The sequence below is a fragment of the Pipra filicauda genome, unplaced genomic scaffold (genome assembly GCF_003945595.2).
Source record: "Pipra filicauda isolate LSUMZ 115617 unplaced genomic scaffold, ASM394559v2 scaffold527_size357992_pilon, whole genome shotgun sequence".
Taxonomy (NCBI): domain Eukaryota; kingdom Metazoa; phylum Chordata; class Aves; order Passeriformes; family Pipridae; genus Pipra; species Pipra filicauda.
Genome location: NW_024104673.1, coordinates 81,461 through 95,922, shown reverse-complemented (window position 1 = coordinate 95,922; position 14,462 = coordinate 81,461). Strand labels below are relative to the sequence as shown.

The 14,462-nt window shown below is 55.6% G+C and overlaps 1 protein-coding gene across 1 annotated transcript in view; it reads left to right on the top strand.

Annotated features, from left to right (window-relative positions):
• Nucleotides 1–10,944: 10,944 nt before the first annotated feature.
• PEBP4 (phosphatidylethanolamine binding protein 4) overlaps nt 10,945–14,462 on the top strand; it is a 72,534-nt gene continuing 69,016 nt past the window's right edge. Inside the window, exons 1-3 of the mRNA XM_027714066.2 lie at nt 10,945–11,074; nt 11,796–11,923; nt 12,739–12,871. Of these exons, the coding sequence (XP_027569867.1) occupies nt 11,802–11,923; nt 12,739–12,871 (255 nt within the window). The 5' untranslated portion in view covers nt 10,945–11,074; nt 11,796–11,801. The remainder of the gene's footprint in view (nt 11,075–11,795; nt 11,924–12,738; nt 12,872–14,462) is intronic.

Here is a 14,462-nt window from a genome sequence, read left to right as displayed (position 1 = left end):
GCCAGGGAGGAGAGCCCACAAAACCAGAAGGAAAGGTCTAAAACAAGCAAAAAGAACATTTTTGCACCTTTCATCCCCTGTTCTGACAGAGCAGAAGGGTCTGTCCCCGAGCCAGGAGATTGGGGTGCTCTGGCAATTCACTGCCTGCACATCCTGTGGCCCAGCTGCCCACCTGGATCCCGTCTCCCAGCCCTGGAATCAGCCACCTGATCCTCCTCGGGTGACAGCTCACCCTGCCATCGACACCAACTGCACAACTTCAGGGACTCAGCGCTCAGCTTATAAATATTTAAACCCAGAAGGAGCCGTGTACTGCTGTAAAATGAGACTTATTACACAAGCGCAGCCTCCCCTCGCCCCAGCGCTGAGCTAATGAACATTTGGGGCTCTCCAGACGGATCTTTCGCAGCTAAAAACCAGGTCAGGGCAAAACCCAAGGTCCTGGTCCGTGTGTGCAGGATTTCTGCACCCTCCAGCTGGGATGTATTGGATTTAGCACCCTGAGGGGTGCAGGAAACGCTGCTGAGGTGGAATCACAGCTGAGGCTGCTCCCCCAGCTGCCTCTTCCCGACATCCCAGCCAGGTTTTGGGGTGCAGGGCCGGCCCCACACTCTGGGAGAGGCTGCAGCTGCAGCCTGGAGCACTGACAGGCTCCCCCCGGCCCGGCTGCCTCATGCAGCATTCACAGTTTCATACAGTATTAAGAGCTGCTGACGCCTCGTGAAAAAGCTGTGAAAAGCTTCTATTTGGGGAAAGTTCCTCTTATAACGGTGCATCCTGTGGCTTCTCTGTTTCCCTTTTCTCCTGCTTCTCTTGCCATGGAGAGCAGCGCAAAAAAACAGGCGGATTAACGTTGCCAACCAGCCTGGGCTCTTCAGCAGGAAAGGAAAATAACCCTCCAAGCAGCTTCCCCCCAGGGAATTGGTTCTCACATCGCACCCAGGGAGCTGCTGTGGGTGGGGGGGGGGTGCCTGGGCGCTGCTGGTCAGAGAGAAGGGGGAAAATGGGACCCTCCAGGGACTGACTCCTGGGGCTGGCTGCAGCCAGCACCCCCAACAGAGCATGGTGTGGGGTCTGGGAGGGCTGCACGTCTCCTAAAGGGGGAGAAATGCTGGGTTTGCTTGTTTTAGACCTTTCCCTCAGTGGTAGCTGTTTCCTGGGCCCTCCTCCCCACTCTGCTCCCCAGCACGTCCCGTCCTGCCATCTCCTTTTACCCCCACTGCTCTCCCCCATTTAAAAAAATAAAAAAAGAATTAAAACATCAAAGAACGAGGAGTCTGTTTCTAAGCAACTGTCTCCAAGAAGGGATGGAGAGCAGAGGAAGGGGAAGAAGCAATGCTGGGGGGGGGGGGAGAAAACTCGTGGGGATCCCAGAGCCCCTGTTGGGGTGAGGGAGGGAAGGAACGGCCAGAAAAGAGGGAACATGGGATGTCAGACAGCACTGGGAGCAGGCCAGGAACCCCTGGAGTAGGCAAATCACCCTCTTTCATCATCACAGAGCCTGGCTGCAAGTCCTGGCCTGCTGGAGGGCGGCCGTGCCCCGTGCCCTCCCTCGCTTGTGAAACAGCTCCCAAATCCCCAAAACCACTTCCCATCCTAACGGCTCCCGGCCGGAGGAAGCGGCAGCAGCACCGCCCGTCCCCCTGCCTTGGCAGGAGGCTCAGGGAGGGCGGTGACACCAGCCTTTGGTGGCTGCAGGGACGTCCTGACAACCTGCCAGGAGACGTCAACACCCCTTATTGGAACAGCGGCCGGGGAGAGCCGGGTTTGATCCGCGCTGTTCCCGGGGGAAAACAGGGTGGATCCGTCCCACGCTGGGAGCTGTGTGCCCCCATGGCTTGGGGTCACCCGTGAGCACCCACCTCGCTGCCCACGGGCCACTTGTTAAACCCTGAGGGCCACCAGCACACCCCAGGGAATCTCCGGGGGTCGGACAACCCAATTCCCGACAGCTCAGAGGGGAGCAAAGGGGGCAGGAGGGAACGAGGGGCTGGAGGGTCTGTGTCACCCTGGGGGCTGGAAACAACCCCGGGGACACTCAGAGCTCCTCCTGTGCATGAACCACCCCGGCTCCCACCCACTTCCCAACTCCCAAATCCCACACACCTCTGCACCCCCACCCCACAACTTCCCGGCGGAGAAACCCTCAGCCTCGCCATCCCAGGAGCAGCCCTGGCAAATCCCTGGGGAAAAATGGGGGGCGTAGATCTGCTCCAGGGGGTAGATCTGCTCTGGGGGTAGATCTGCTCCAGGGGTAGATGTGCTCCAGGGGGTAGATCTGCTCCGGGGGTAGATCTGCTCCAGGGGGTAGATCTGCTCTGGGGGTAGATCTGCTCCAGGGGGTAGATGTGCTCCAGGGGTAGATCTGCTCCGGGGGTAGATCTGCTCCAGGGGGTAGATCTGCTCCAGGGGTAGATGTGCTCCAGGGGTAGATCTGCTCCGGGGGTAGATCTGCTCCAGGGGTAGATGTGCTCCAGGGGGTAGATCTGCTCCAGGGAGTAGATCTGCTCCAGGGGTAGATCTGCTCCGGGGGTAGATCTGCTCCAGGGGGTAGATCTGCTCCGGGGGTAGATGTGCTCCAGGGGTAGATCTGCTCTGTGGTTACCTGTGTGCACCGGCCCTGTGCCGTCCCGCGGCTCTTCCCTCCGCTCCAGCAGCCGCCTTCCCTTTCCAGGTGCTAACTGGCCTGGACAGGTAGGGCCCATTTTTATACGCTCGCCCATGTGATCCAAACAAATGCCCTAGGGATGAGTTTTTGCACTGACACAAATAAAGGGGCTGGGACTGAAACCTGTCGGACCACAATCCGAGCTCGGCGGGGGCAGGAATTTTCCACTCGGAGCCGCTCTGGGCGCGCCGGCGGCGCGGCACGAGCCGGGGCCTGCACCTCCCTGCTCCCCAAAATCCCACTTCCCCGCGCTCCCCAAGTCTTCCAGACTCGTTCCTAAACGGTTCCTGTATTGCAGCTGGAGTAAAGGAACCCGTGGGATGGTTCCAGGATGGATGGGAGGGATGGGAAGTGTGAAGGAATATGTTTGAGGCACTGATCACATCTAAGGTCTGCAAAGCGTTTGGTATTTTTCCCATGGTCCCTGGAAGAAAACACAGCAGAAGATGCCAACCAGGGTGAGAAACAGGGAGGAATCCTTTGCTCCTGGAAAAGGGTGCTCCCTGTAGCTTTGGGGCCTGGGAATGGTGCTTCTGCACAGGTCTGGAGGTGGCTTTTTGGAGCTGCCCAGCCTGCGGGTCCCGCACTGGGATGCTCCTCATGGCTCCTCAGGGTGAGTCCAGGTGACCAGAGATGACCAGGATGGGAATGGAAAAGGGAGGGTGAGCTTTATGAGAGTGAGTCAATGGGAACCAGGGGACCAGGGAAATGGCCATGGGCCACGGAAAGGAGAGGTGGCCGAGAGGGGTGAATCAGTGGGAACAGCTGGTGACTCAATGGGAAAGGAGGGAGCTGACGGGCTGATGAGCTGCAGGTGTCTGGTGGGCTTTAAAGGACCCCCTGGAGCTGGAAAGGCTCCGTTCTGGCTGCTCCGCTCGGAGGGACGGGATCGCGACCGGAGAAACGCTGGCTGCAGGTACCGATGGAGCTGATAAGAGCGGGAACGTGCTGCTCGGCACACACGGGGCCAGCTCTTGCCTCACCTCACCTCCTAATTGAGGTGCTGCTGCGCCCCGGGCGCCTCTGCCGCGGCGCGGGGCTGGCACCGGGGGTTACTCACACCTCCAGGATGTTCTGTCCTCACTGGCGCCGCAGCACGAAGGGAACCGAGGGGGGGTTTTATGCCTAATTTTGCGGCTGGTACTTAAAAGCTCCAGTTTTGCTGGGTCACAGAGCGAGGAAAACGTTCCTCGCCTGGAGCCATGGCTCGTTTGCAGCTGCTTTGTCCCTGTCTGTCTCGGAGCATCTGCAAATGGCCCCGATCTCCCCAAATTGCTCCTTCCCGGCTGTGGGGGGTCGCCCGGGGTGGGGTCTCAGCTCTTGCTGTTCCCTGCTCGGCCTCTGAGCCAGGTTTAAGGGCTCAGCCCTGCCAAGAAGCTGGTCCTGGGCTGGGGCTCTGCCAGACCCGGCTGGGCACAGGCTCCTCTCCGCTGCTGGCTCCTCCGGGACCGGGGAAACCATGCTGTGAGGAGGGGTAGGTGGAAAAGGGGGGCCACTGCTGGCTGTGTTGGGGGTGCCAGGCTGTTTTCTCTCACTTTGCAGGAGGTTGGTTTATTGGGGTGTCAGGGCAGGGCCTCTGTAACCCTGATAGTGTGGGGAGCTGGAAATAAGGGGCATTTTGGGGTCCCTTCCTGAGCCGGTGTGCCAAGGGGCTGGGAAAAATAAACACTGGGGGGCTGGGAGAACCTTCTGGAAATGATATCCATGCTCAAGGGAGTTATCCCCACTCCTTCCAGCCCACAAAGCAGCTGGGGGAGGGCCTGGGGCCGCTCTCTGCACAGAGCTGTGATGGGGGCTCAGGGAAAGCACCACTGCTGGGACTCAGCTGAGCTCGTTAAACTTGTACGAGCCCCTGCTGCAAACCAGTTAAACCCATTTAGGGGAGGGTTAAGCCAGTTTAGTGTGATTTGGGAGTCTATTGATGCAAAGGTTAATCTGGCATAAGTGCATCAACATCGGGGATTCGAACCAATTTAACTGTTCCGTCTCCCTGTTTTCCCTGTGTGACTTCAGGGAGGGTCCAGCCTGTGCTTCCCCTTCATCCCAGCCCGCAGAGAGCCGTGGAAAGAGGGAGAAAATAACCCAGAGACTGAAGGGATGAGCAGGCTGAATCTGAAACGATGCTATTTATAGCCATCCCTGCCCAGCCGGCCTAAATTCCACGCAGGTCCCCAAGCCCAGCTGGCAGGGGGGAGCAGCGGGACGGGCAGCGAAGCCGAGGGGTCCTGGCCTGCCCATCGCACCTCGACGGGCTGGCTCGTGGGGCCAGGCTGAGCCCCGCCTGAGTCAGAGCAGAGGATGCTCCTTGCTCATCGCCAGCTCCTCATTATCCCGCTGCCCCAGGGCTTTCCCACGAGCCTCATCCAGCCGGGCCGTGAGACCTGGGAGAGGCGTTTGTTTATCTTTTGTTGTCATCCCCAGAGGGCTGTAATCACAATTAGAGCGTCCACGAGGCACGGGGCAGAGATCCACCTCCTCACCGGGGCCCAGCGTCCCGGAGAAGGAGCGGGGGTAAAAGGTGGAAAAGCCTGGCTGACCCTTCCCTAACCCAATCCCGCTGTCGTCCCCTGCCCACGCAGCTTCCCTGGGGAGCAGAGGCCACACCTGAGGGTTTCTCAATGCTTTCCCTCCACGCTGCCGTCGCGTGTCGGGTGTTGCAGCAACGCTCGGCGGCTTTTCCCGTCTCCAGGAGCGGGATGAGGGGGGGGGCGGTGATGGAATTCGAGCCAGGAATTTAAAGAGGTGCTGAGCAGTTCGCCGGTGTGAATGGGAAGGAATGCGAACGGGATGCAATTTGGCAGAGTCCCGGCGAGCAGCGGGCTGGGCTGGCGTGTGCCAACACCGCTGGGATCCGGGATCTGCCGGGCTGAGGAGCTGCTGGAGGAGAAGAGGCTCCCGCACCGCTCAGCGCCTGCCTTGTGACTGCGAAATGAATGTGCTTAATATAGGCCGAGTGAAAACATTCTTCCCAAAATAGAAGACCTTCCTCAGAAGGAGCCGCAGCTCCGGCGGGAGCAGTCACAAGGTACCTGCCGAGGCAGGGTGGGCTCTGCCAGGTGTTGGTTGTGCAACGCGGCGCATCCAGCGCTGTGGGACCGGCCGGCTCCCGGCTGCCACCAAGGTCACCTCCCCCGGGCTCCGCGTCCTCCCCGTGACCTCCCCAAACGTGCCAACTGCTCCCGGGTTGGAGCAGCCAGATGCTGCTCCGGGAGAGGAGTTCACGGCTGGGGCTCGGATGGGGTGTGGAGGTGGGTGGCCCCGTCCCCGAGCCAGGAGTGGCACGGGTGGAGGTGCTGCCGTGCCTCGTGCTCCGCGCCGGGCTCGGGGCGCTGTCGGAGGCTGCAGGGGATGGAATGTGTTCCTGCTCGTCGTGCTGCCGGAGCTGAGGTTTGGGATGGGGCCGGCAGGAGAAGGGGTGATCCCCGTGTGATGCAGCGCGGGGGTGGCTCCGTGGGCTGCTGCCAGGCTCGGGGGGCTGTACCCTGCTGGAAAACATCGGATATTCCTCCTCTCCCGGGTGCTCCTGCGATGCCCAGCTGAGGCAGAGGGAGGGAGGCTTGTGCCAAGGAAGGTTTTGGGGGTCTCAGCAGCCCTGGCTCTGCTCTGGTGGTTGGTTTGTGCTGCACTGGCACCTTCTGTTGCGAGGAGCCGTGAGGTGCTGCCAAACTCCAAGGTAAAAAGCATCCCCTCCCTGATCCCACAGAGATTCCTGCTCAGAGGGTGCTGCAGGAGGTGGATGCTGTGGGTCCAGTCCCCCTTTTTGGGGGCTCTGACCCTTCCCCTTTAGCCACCCCTGACCTTCCCATGCTGCTGGTGACAGTGATGTTTAATCCAGCTTGACCAGCCACGGCTTCCTGCCAGGAAAATGGGGCAGGAGGGGGGGTGGGAGTTCAGTGCTGGAGCTTTGGCAGGTATAAAGAGAAAAGCCAAAAATCCTTCTGTGTTAATCTGCACCGGGGATCTGCACCTGGTGCTTTGCACAATGCAAAGCTCTGCTGTTCCAGCCTGCAGGCCCACAGGGCCCTGGTTGGGGGGGAATAAATACAACCCCCTCACTCTGTATTTTGCCCCAGCATCCTATTAGTGCTGTAAAGACACAAAAATCCAGGCTCAGCTATTGAACCCTTTATGATCTGGGGTCTTTAACCCCTGACCCCAACGTGGCACTAAACAGACCCAGGAAAACTCCAGACCACAGAGCCCAATAAATCTGTCCCATCCCTTAAATCCACTTAAAATTCTCCAAGGAGGAGACTCAGCCCCACAAATCAGTGCAGATGCAAATTTATGGCCTGTCCTGGGATAAATGGGTTTTTCTACTCACAAAGCTCTTGCCCTGAGGGTTGGCTGGGACAAGGTGAAGGCGACCTTGTGGTCGTTCAATTAGAGCAGGGAATGAAGTTGTTGGCCATGCAAGGAGGGAAATGTGAGGACAGCCTGTGGAGAGGGGAGATAAGAGGCACAGCAAGGCCAGGGCAGGACTGGAGGTGCAGCAGGTTATGAATGGAGAGAGAGGATGTGGTTTTCTGTTTCCTTTTCTGATTGCTATGGAATAAAGAGCTGAAAAATGGGCTTCCTGCGAGGCCAAGATTGAGGGAATTCCCCTGGCCACTGAGGCTCTGCCAAGTCCTTTGCTCTCTCCCCTCTTGCTGGTTGGTATCAACAGTGTAAATACTGGTTTTTCAGTGATTTTTTTCAGGCTGTAGGAGTTGGTTTCTAGGAGGTCTTCAGGTGCTTTGCTCACGGGTCCCTCAGTGGCCCCTCCATGGGGAAACTGAGTCACAGGGGTGTCACCTGGAACTGGGATTTTTCTCCCAGATCAGAGGAAAATGCTGGATATTGAAGGAAGAGCTGAGCTCTTCCTGCAGCAGCTGGGCTGGACTGATGCTTGGGGGTCTCGGGTGGGAGTACAAGGGGCATATTTATTGCTCAGAAATGCTTTTGCCCACAAAAAGGAGAATAAACCCTTGTTTCCCAGAGCTTTGGCTCTCTGGCAAGAAAGGGATATAGAGTTTTTATATGGCTTCAGCAGTGAGTTAAAACTCTTCTTCAGCCTGAAGCTGAGAGGAAATAAAAACCCCCCACAAGTGCCAGGCTTCCTTTGTCGTGAGACTGGGGCAGCTCAGGGACTCCTCCCTGTCCCTGCAGGCAGTTCATGTCTGGGGAGAGCTGAGATCACCTGATGGAAGGGGATGGGAGCAAGCTCAGATTCCAAGAAAACAGCCCGTTGTGGCAGGGAGAAGATGAAACAATCACTGCAGTGGTGGCTCGGGTTTATCTGGAGCTCAGGGCAGCAGGAAGCCACGGGAGGGGATGGGAAGTTCCAAAGCTTGCAAACAATGAGTTCTTGGCCCGGTGTCAGAAGTAAAAGCGGGTTTCTTCTGACCCTTCAAAGCGAGATTGTGATCTGGAAACACCTGTTTTGTGTTAAGACCCAGAATTAAGAGAACAAACTGCAGCTGGGCTGGAGGCTCTGCACATGTGGGAGCTCTGAGAGCTCATCAGATTCAGCTGACGGCCCTGGGGCTCCTCCAAATCCTTGTATATTTGGCTCACCTGTGTCCCAGGGCTCTCTGTGCTCCCTGGGAGACATTTTTGGCACCTCATGGGGCTATGGGAGAGCGTCAAGAGTGGTCTGCAGAGGTGTGATGTGCAACAAAGCACCTTCTCCTTTCCTCTGCAAACACCATTTGTGGCCCCGTGGATCAGCCCATGTGTAATTTGGCTCCCACACAGGTGCTTTGGCTTTCACAGGTACTTTGTTGCTGTTAAAACAAGCCCCAGACTTCTCCCTCCCTTCCCTGCCTTGAGGTGTTTGCCTTTTATTAAGAGCCTTTTCATCCCAGAAACTAATAGGAAAATAATTTCCTGACCCATATCTCAGTTTTGCCCAACTGTGAAAGGCTTTTCAGTGACTTTTAGAATTGTTTGGTGGGGATACAAATGGAATATATATATATATATATATATTATATATGTTCAAATAATCTCCTCCCAAATGAATTGAAGCGATATGGGGACAAATGCAATATATATATTTTATGTATATATTTAAATAATCTCCTCCCAAATGAAGTGATATAGGCAGTGCTTTGCTTCCTTGGCCTTCACATCGTTGAGTAACCAAATTAATCTTGTACTTGGTACCTCTGAAAGCTTTATTTTAATTCCCAAAGATTGGGAGCCTCGTGGAAGGTGGGAGAACCAAGCAGGAGGGGGTCTGCAGTGGGATTTTCAATGATGCTTTGCCAAAAAAAGTGTGAAGAATTTTAAGTGCAGGGCAATTCTCTCATTCTCTCTCATCTCACCCCCCTTCATTGTAGGGGCAAATCCTGGAGGAACATCTTTCCCCCAGCCCTGAGCCTCGTCCACAGCACAACAGCAGCTGGAAAGACAGGATTCCTGCAGTCCTGCACTGCTTAGTCAGGAGAGGGAACACCCTGGGATTGCTGGGAGAGGAGCCCAGCTCCTGCTCCAGCCCTGGTTGGACACCTCTGGATCTGTGTCTGGATCTGGGAGGATCCTTCTCCCCAGGGGAAGCTGCTCCGTGCAGGCTCTTGGGTTTTCTTCTCTTCTCCCCAGCCCTGAGAGCTCCAGGCACAGGCAGACCCGAGGAGGGGGATGATGCCAGTGGAAATCACCCATTCCTGGTGTCAGTTTTTTGGGAATGGAGGGTTTGTGCAGGCAGGGACAGCTCAGAGTCACCTTGCTCTGTGCATGGGTTTGGAAAGGAAGTATTCCAGGAGCCTCCTGCCCCTCAGGAGCCCACCTGACCTTCAGGATCCTGACCTCAGAACCTCCTGCCCTGCCACCTGACCTTCAGGAACGTCACCCAGGAGCTGATGCCTGGCTCTGGCAGCACCTTCCCGTGGATTTTTATCCTGGCCTTTTATCCTGCTGCCTCTCACACTCTTGTCTCCCTGAGCAGGGGAAATAAGATCCTTGTAATGACTCTGCCATAGATCTTTATTAGGGAGAGAAGCCAGAGTTCATCTTGTGTGAGATGCTGTAAAATTGCTGCTCCCGTGAGCTTTCCTTCCAAAGCATCCCCAGGGGATCCCTTTCCACCTTGTCTATTGGCAAACCCATTTTGTGCCAATCCTCAGGAGATCTCTGGGTGGAAGTGGCTCATATGGCAGTAACCACTGCAAAGTGACTGCAGGAGCCAAGGGGACTGGAGGGGCTCCAGGAGAGCTGGAGAGGGACTTGGGACAAGGGCTGCAGGGACAGGACATGGGAATGACTTCCCACTGCTAGAGGGCAGGGATAGATGAGATATGGGGGAGAAATTCCTCCCTGGGAGGGTGGTGAGGCCCTGGCACAGGTTGCCCAGAGAAAGCTGAGGCTGCCCCTGGATCCCTGGAAGTGTCCAAGGCCGGGTTGGACGGGGCTTGGAGCAACCTGGGCCAGTGGAAGAATGTCCCTGCCCATGGCAGGGGGTGGAATGAGATGACTTTTAAAGTTCTTTCCAGTGCAAACCATTCCATGATGGTTTACCAAGGTGAGAGTCCACGTCTCCAGCTCTCCAGGTATCCAAGCCCTTGTGTCTGTCCTGACCTTTGCCTGCTGCCTCTTGCTAAACTTCCAGCCACACGCTCAGTTTTCCAAGGGAGCTCCTGCTTTTCTCAGAAATCCGCCTTTCCACGGCAGAGTTTTGGGGCAGTTTGTGCTGATTACCAGCCCTGCTGGGTCTGGGCACCCCGGCTCATCAACCCCCCCGTGGCCTGGGCCACTGTGAGGATGCAAACCCCACCGTGGCTCTCCTGACTCATGTGAACCAGCAGCCCTGACTCCGATGGGAAAGGCATTACTCACGTGAGCCTGTTTGCAGGGATCAGGGCTCTAATTACGGGGCTGCAGCGTGGGAACCAGAGCCATTAGCCCCTCAACCCTCCAGATCATTCCCAATACATTAATGTTTCCAATTAGTTGGAGCCTGGTGCCTCTCTCTCCAGGATGACAGCGCTGCTGGTCCTCGCTCGTGTTCGCTCTGCGTGCCGGCGCCTCATTATATAATGATACAGTCTGTGGTGTAATCCCTGCTCCCAACTGGCTGGGGGATTTCTGCATGTGCCTCATCCAGAACTGATTAGGCAATGGAGGAGACTGGCAAATGAATGTTTGGGTCACATCCTTCCTAATCAGCTTGGAAGCCTCCAGTGCAGGGAGTGTGTGTGTGTGGGGGGGGGTTGGGCAGGGGAGGACCCCGGAGCTGTTGGGGCCGTTGGGGACCGTTGGGGGGTTGAAACCCGTTGGCAGCTCTCGAGCGCCGAGCTGCCCCTTCCCTGGGGTTTTGCTTTCAGTTCCCAGTCCCTTCTTTCCCTTCCTTCCAAGGAAACCATCTCCACGGCAACCTCAAACCTCCGGGCTTTGCCTGGGAGCTGCTCAGCCATCCCCGGGACCCCGGTAAGTGGCTCGGGCAGGGCCGGTCCCGGTGGCCCTGTTGGCTCCTGGGTCCAGCAGGCTGGTGTGGCCTGGGGAGGCGAGGGCTGGAGCTGGGCTTGGCAGGGGGGTGGGCAAATAAAACCCTGTCTCCTCATCCTCAAGGCTTTGTATGGCTCTAACCTGGGTGTCCATGGCTGTCCTGGTGCGGGGAGAGCTCTGCCCTGGTGCTGGAGGGGGTGGATGGGTTCGGGATGAACCCTCGGGCTGTTCCCCTGCAGAGACCCTGCCCGGGGCCGGGGACGTGTCAGGGTGTGGTGGCTGGTTGTGTGTCCTTTGGTGACGGTCTTGGATAGACCGTGAGCGAGCCTGATCCCAGTTTTCCATCTTTTCCGTCGTGTTAGGGAGAGCAGCAGCTGGAGACAGGGACTCTGTCCCCTCTTGGAGCTGCCCGGGCTCTGTGGTGTCACAGGGATCACCGTGGGGCTGAGCCTTGTGCCACCACATGGGCACATCCCCGGCGCCACGTGGAGGGTGACGATGCACCAGCCTGGTGGAAACGGGTCCTCTGAGATGGGGGGGCCTTGCTGGGGGCTCGGGGTTTGCTGGCAGGGTAACTGGGATAAAAGTTGTGGAACTGGAGGGGAAAGCGATGCGTCAGGACTTTTCCTGGAGCTGGTTTTGGGGCTGGGAGCTGAACTGGAGTGTGGTGGGGGCTGACCCTGCCTGTCCCTCTGTCCCCCAGGGCAGGATGAGGCTCCTGAGCGCCGTGTTGGTGGCTCTCAGCCTGTTCCTCACCGGTGTCCGGGGGAACCACACTTCCCGAACCTGCATCTTCCAGACACTCAGCGACTCGGACAAGGACTTCTGCAGGTGAGTGATGCTCTGTCTCCTTCCTCACCTGCACCAGCCCTGGACATCCCACCACGGGCTGCCCTCAGTGTCCAGTGTGTCACCTCCTGGGACAGGAATTCCAGTATCCCCTTTGCCAGCACTATAAACACTGACTGTTTTCCTCCTTTGGCCAGGAATCCAGGCTGTTTCTGACCACCTCAAGTTATTCCCTGGCCTGTCGTGTGGGGGCTTTAAAAGTGACTTTTACAGAATCAGGGATGACAGGATGCTGTAGAAAAGACTGCTTTTCCATACAATCCTGGCATGGTTTGCTTGGAAGGGACTTTAAGGATCATCTTGTTCCACCCTCTGCCATGGGCAGGGACACCTCCTGCTAGCCCAGGTTGCTCCAAACCCTGTCCAACCTGGCCTTGGACACTTCCAGGGATGGGGTGTCCTCTGGGAAATCCATTCCAGGGCCTCACCACCCTCACAGGGAGGAATTTCCTCCCAGTACCTGGTAATGAAAGTTTAAATTCCTGCTGCTGCCCGGGAGCAGGAGCAGAGGTTCCGTCCTGTGTTCGCTGCACCACCTTTGGATTCCCCCCTTTGGATTTTCCCCCCCTTTGGATTTTCCCCCCCTTTGGATTTTCCCCCCCTTTGGATTTTCCCCCCCTTTGGATTTTCCCCCCCTTTGGATTTTCCCCCCCTTTGGATTTTCCCCCCCTTTGGATTTTCCCCCCCTTTGGATCCCCCATTCCAACCCCATCCCGAGCCCGGCTGGGATGTGGTGCCCGATTCCCACCTCTGGCACCACTGGGATCTCACCTTGCCCTCTCTTCCCTCTTTTCCAGAGGGGATTTGGAAGTGATCTACCCCGACGTGGGGGACGTGTCCTGCTCCTACGTCCCCAAGTGCCACGGCTACCGGCGGCGGCTCAGCCGGGAATGGGGCAGCCCCCACGTCCGCTACTCCTGGGCTGAGAAGGTGAGTCCTGCTCCAACTTCCACCTTCAAGGAATTTACTGGCATTGGGGTGACTTTTTTTCAGCCTTTTTTCCCCCGTTACTTCAGAGCTTTTGTGCAAGTCTGAGCATGGACAAACTTTTTTTTTCCCCGACATCCTGGCCATTTATTATTATTTTTTTCCCACATCGTGGCCGTTAAATCATCTTTTCCTGCAATCACACTTTTGTTTTTACTACCTTGAGGCCACTTTTAAATATTTTTTTTTTGCTACCCTGGCCATTTCCTAAATATTTTGGCTACGTTGCAACCATTTTAACAAATATTTCTGCCACGCTGTAGCCATTTAATAAATATTTTCGCCATATTCCAGACATTCAATTAAAAATATCCTCTGCCTTATAAACGTTATTTTGCCTACCTTGTAGCCACTTATAATATTCCCTACATTGTGGCTACTTAATCATTTAAATTTTTGCCACATTATGCCCTTCTAAAAGTATTAATTATTTTTTTTTTGTATTGTGACCATTTTATTAAGTGGCCAGAATGTAACAAAGAAATTAAATACCTTTTTTTTTGCTACACTGTGACCACTTAATGATTTAAAATTTTGCTATATTTGGCCACTTAATGATTTAATTTTTTTGCTGTGTTGTGGCCACCTAATGAATTTAATTTTTGCTGTAGTGTGGCTATTTTTAAAAAATTAATTAAACGGCCACAACATAGGGGAAAATATGAACTAAGTGGCCTCAGTGTAGGAAAAAAATTAAATAATTTTCTTGCTGCGTTGTGGCCGCTGTAAATTTTTATTTTTTTTCCTATGTTTTGGCCACTTCAATGTTTTTTCCTCTGTTGTGGTCATTTAATTTTTGGTGTATTCTGGACACTTTTATTTTATTTTTTTTTCCTCCACTTTGGCCATTTTAATTTAATTTTTTTGCCACCAGAAAAAAAAAAAAGGAAAATATTTTTACGATTTTTTTTTTTTTTTTGGTCGATATTTTTAAAGACCATCCCACGCTCTGGCTTTGATATCTGGGATTTGACGTTTCCAGCCGGTGCTGCTGCGGGATCCCGATGGAATTCGGGATGAGGAGTTGGGGGGGGGTCCCGGTGCTGCAGTTCCACCCTGATGCCACCAGGTGGTAGCATTGAACTTCCCAGCGCCGCCGGGACTGGGAGCGACTGGGAAAACTGGGAGCGACTGGGAAAACTGGGAGCAACTGGGGGACTGCTGGGCGTGCCCTGGGCAGGGGAGCAGGAGGACAAGTGGGAGCTGTTCAGGGAGGGAATCCTGCCCGCCGTGTCCAGCTGGGTGTCCGAGGATGTGGTGGCGTCGACTCTCAGCGTTCCTAAATCCCTGTGAAATCCTTGCTGGCACCCCAAGAACTCCCAAATCCCAATAAGTGCCGTGTTTCCCGTCGCTGGCTCCAGCCCTGGCTCAGCTGGATAAGGGAAAACTCACTTCTCGTGTGCCTCGGGGCGTTAACAATCCGTTTTTCCGACTCTTCCTCGCCGTCTGGGAAGTCTCTTCCCCCCCCCGTGGATCACATGGTTTGAAGTAGAACTTTTCCTTAAAGATGTCTGATTCTTCCAAAATAACCCTC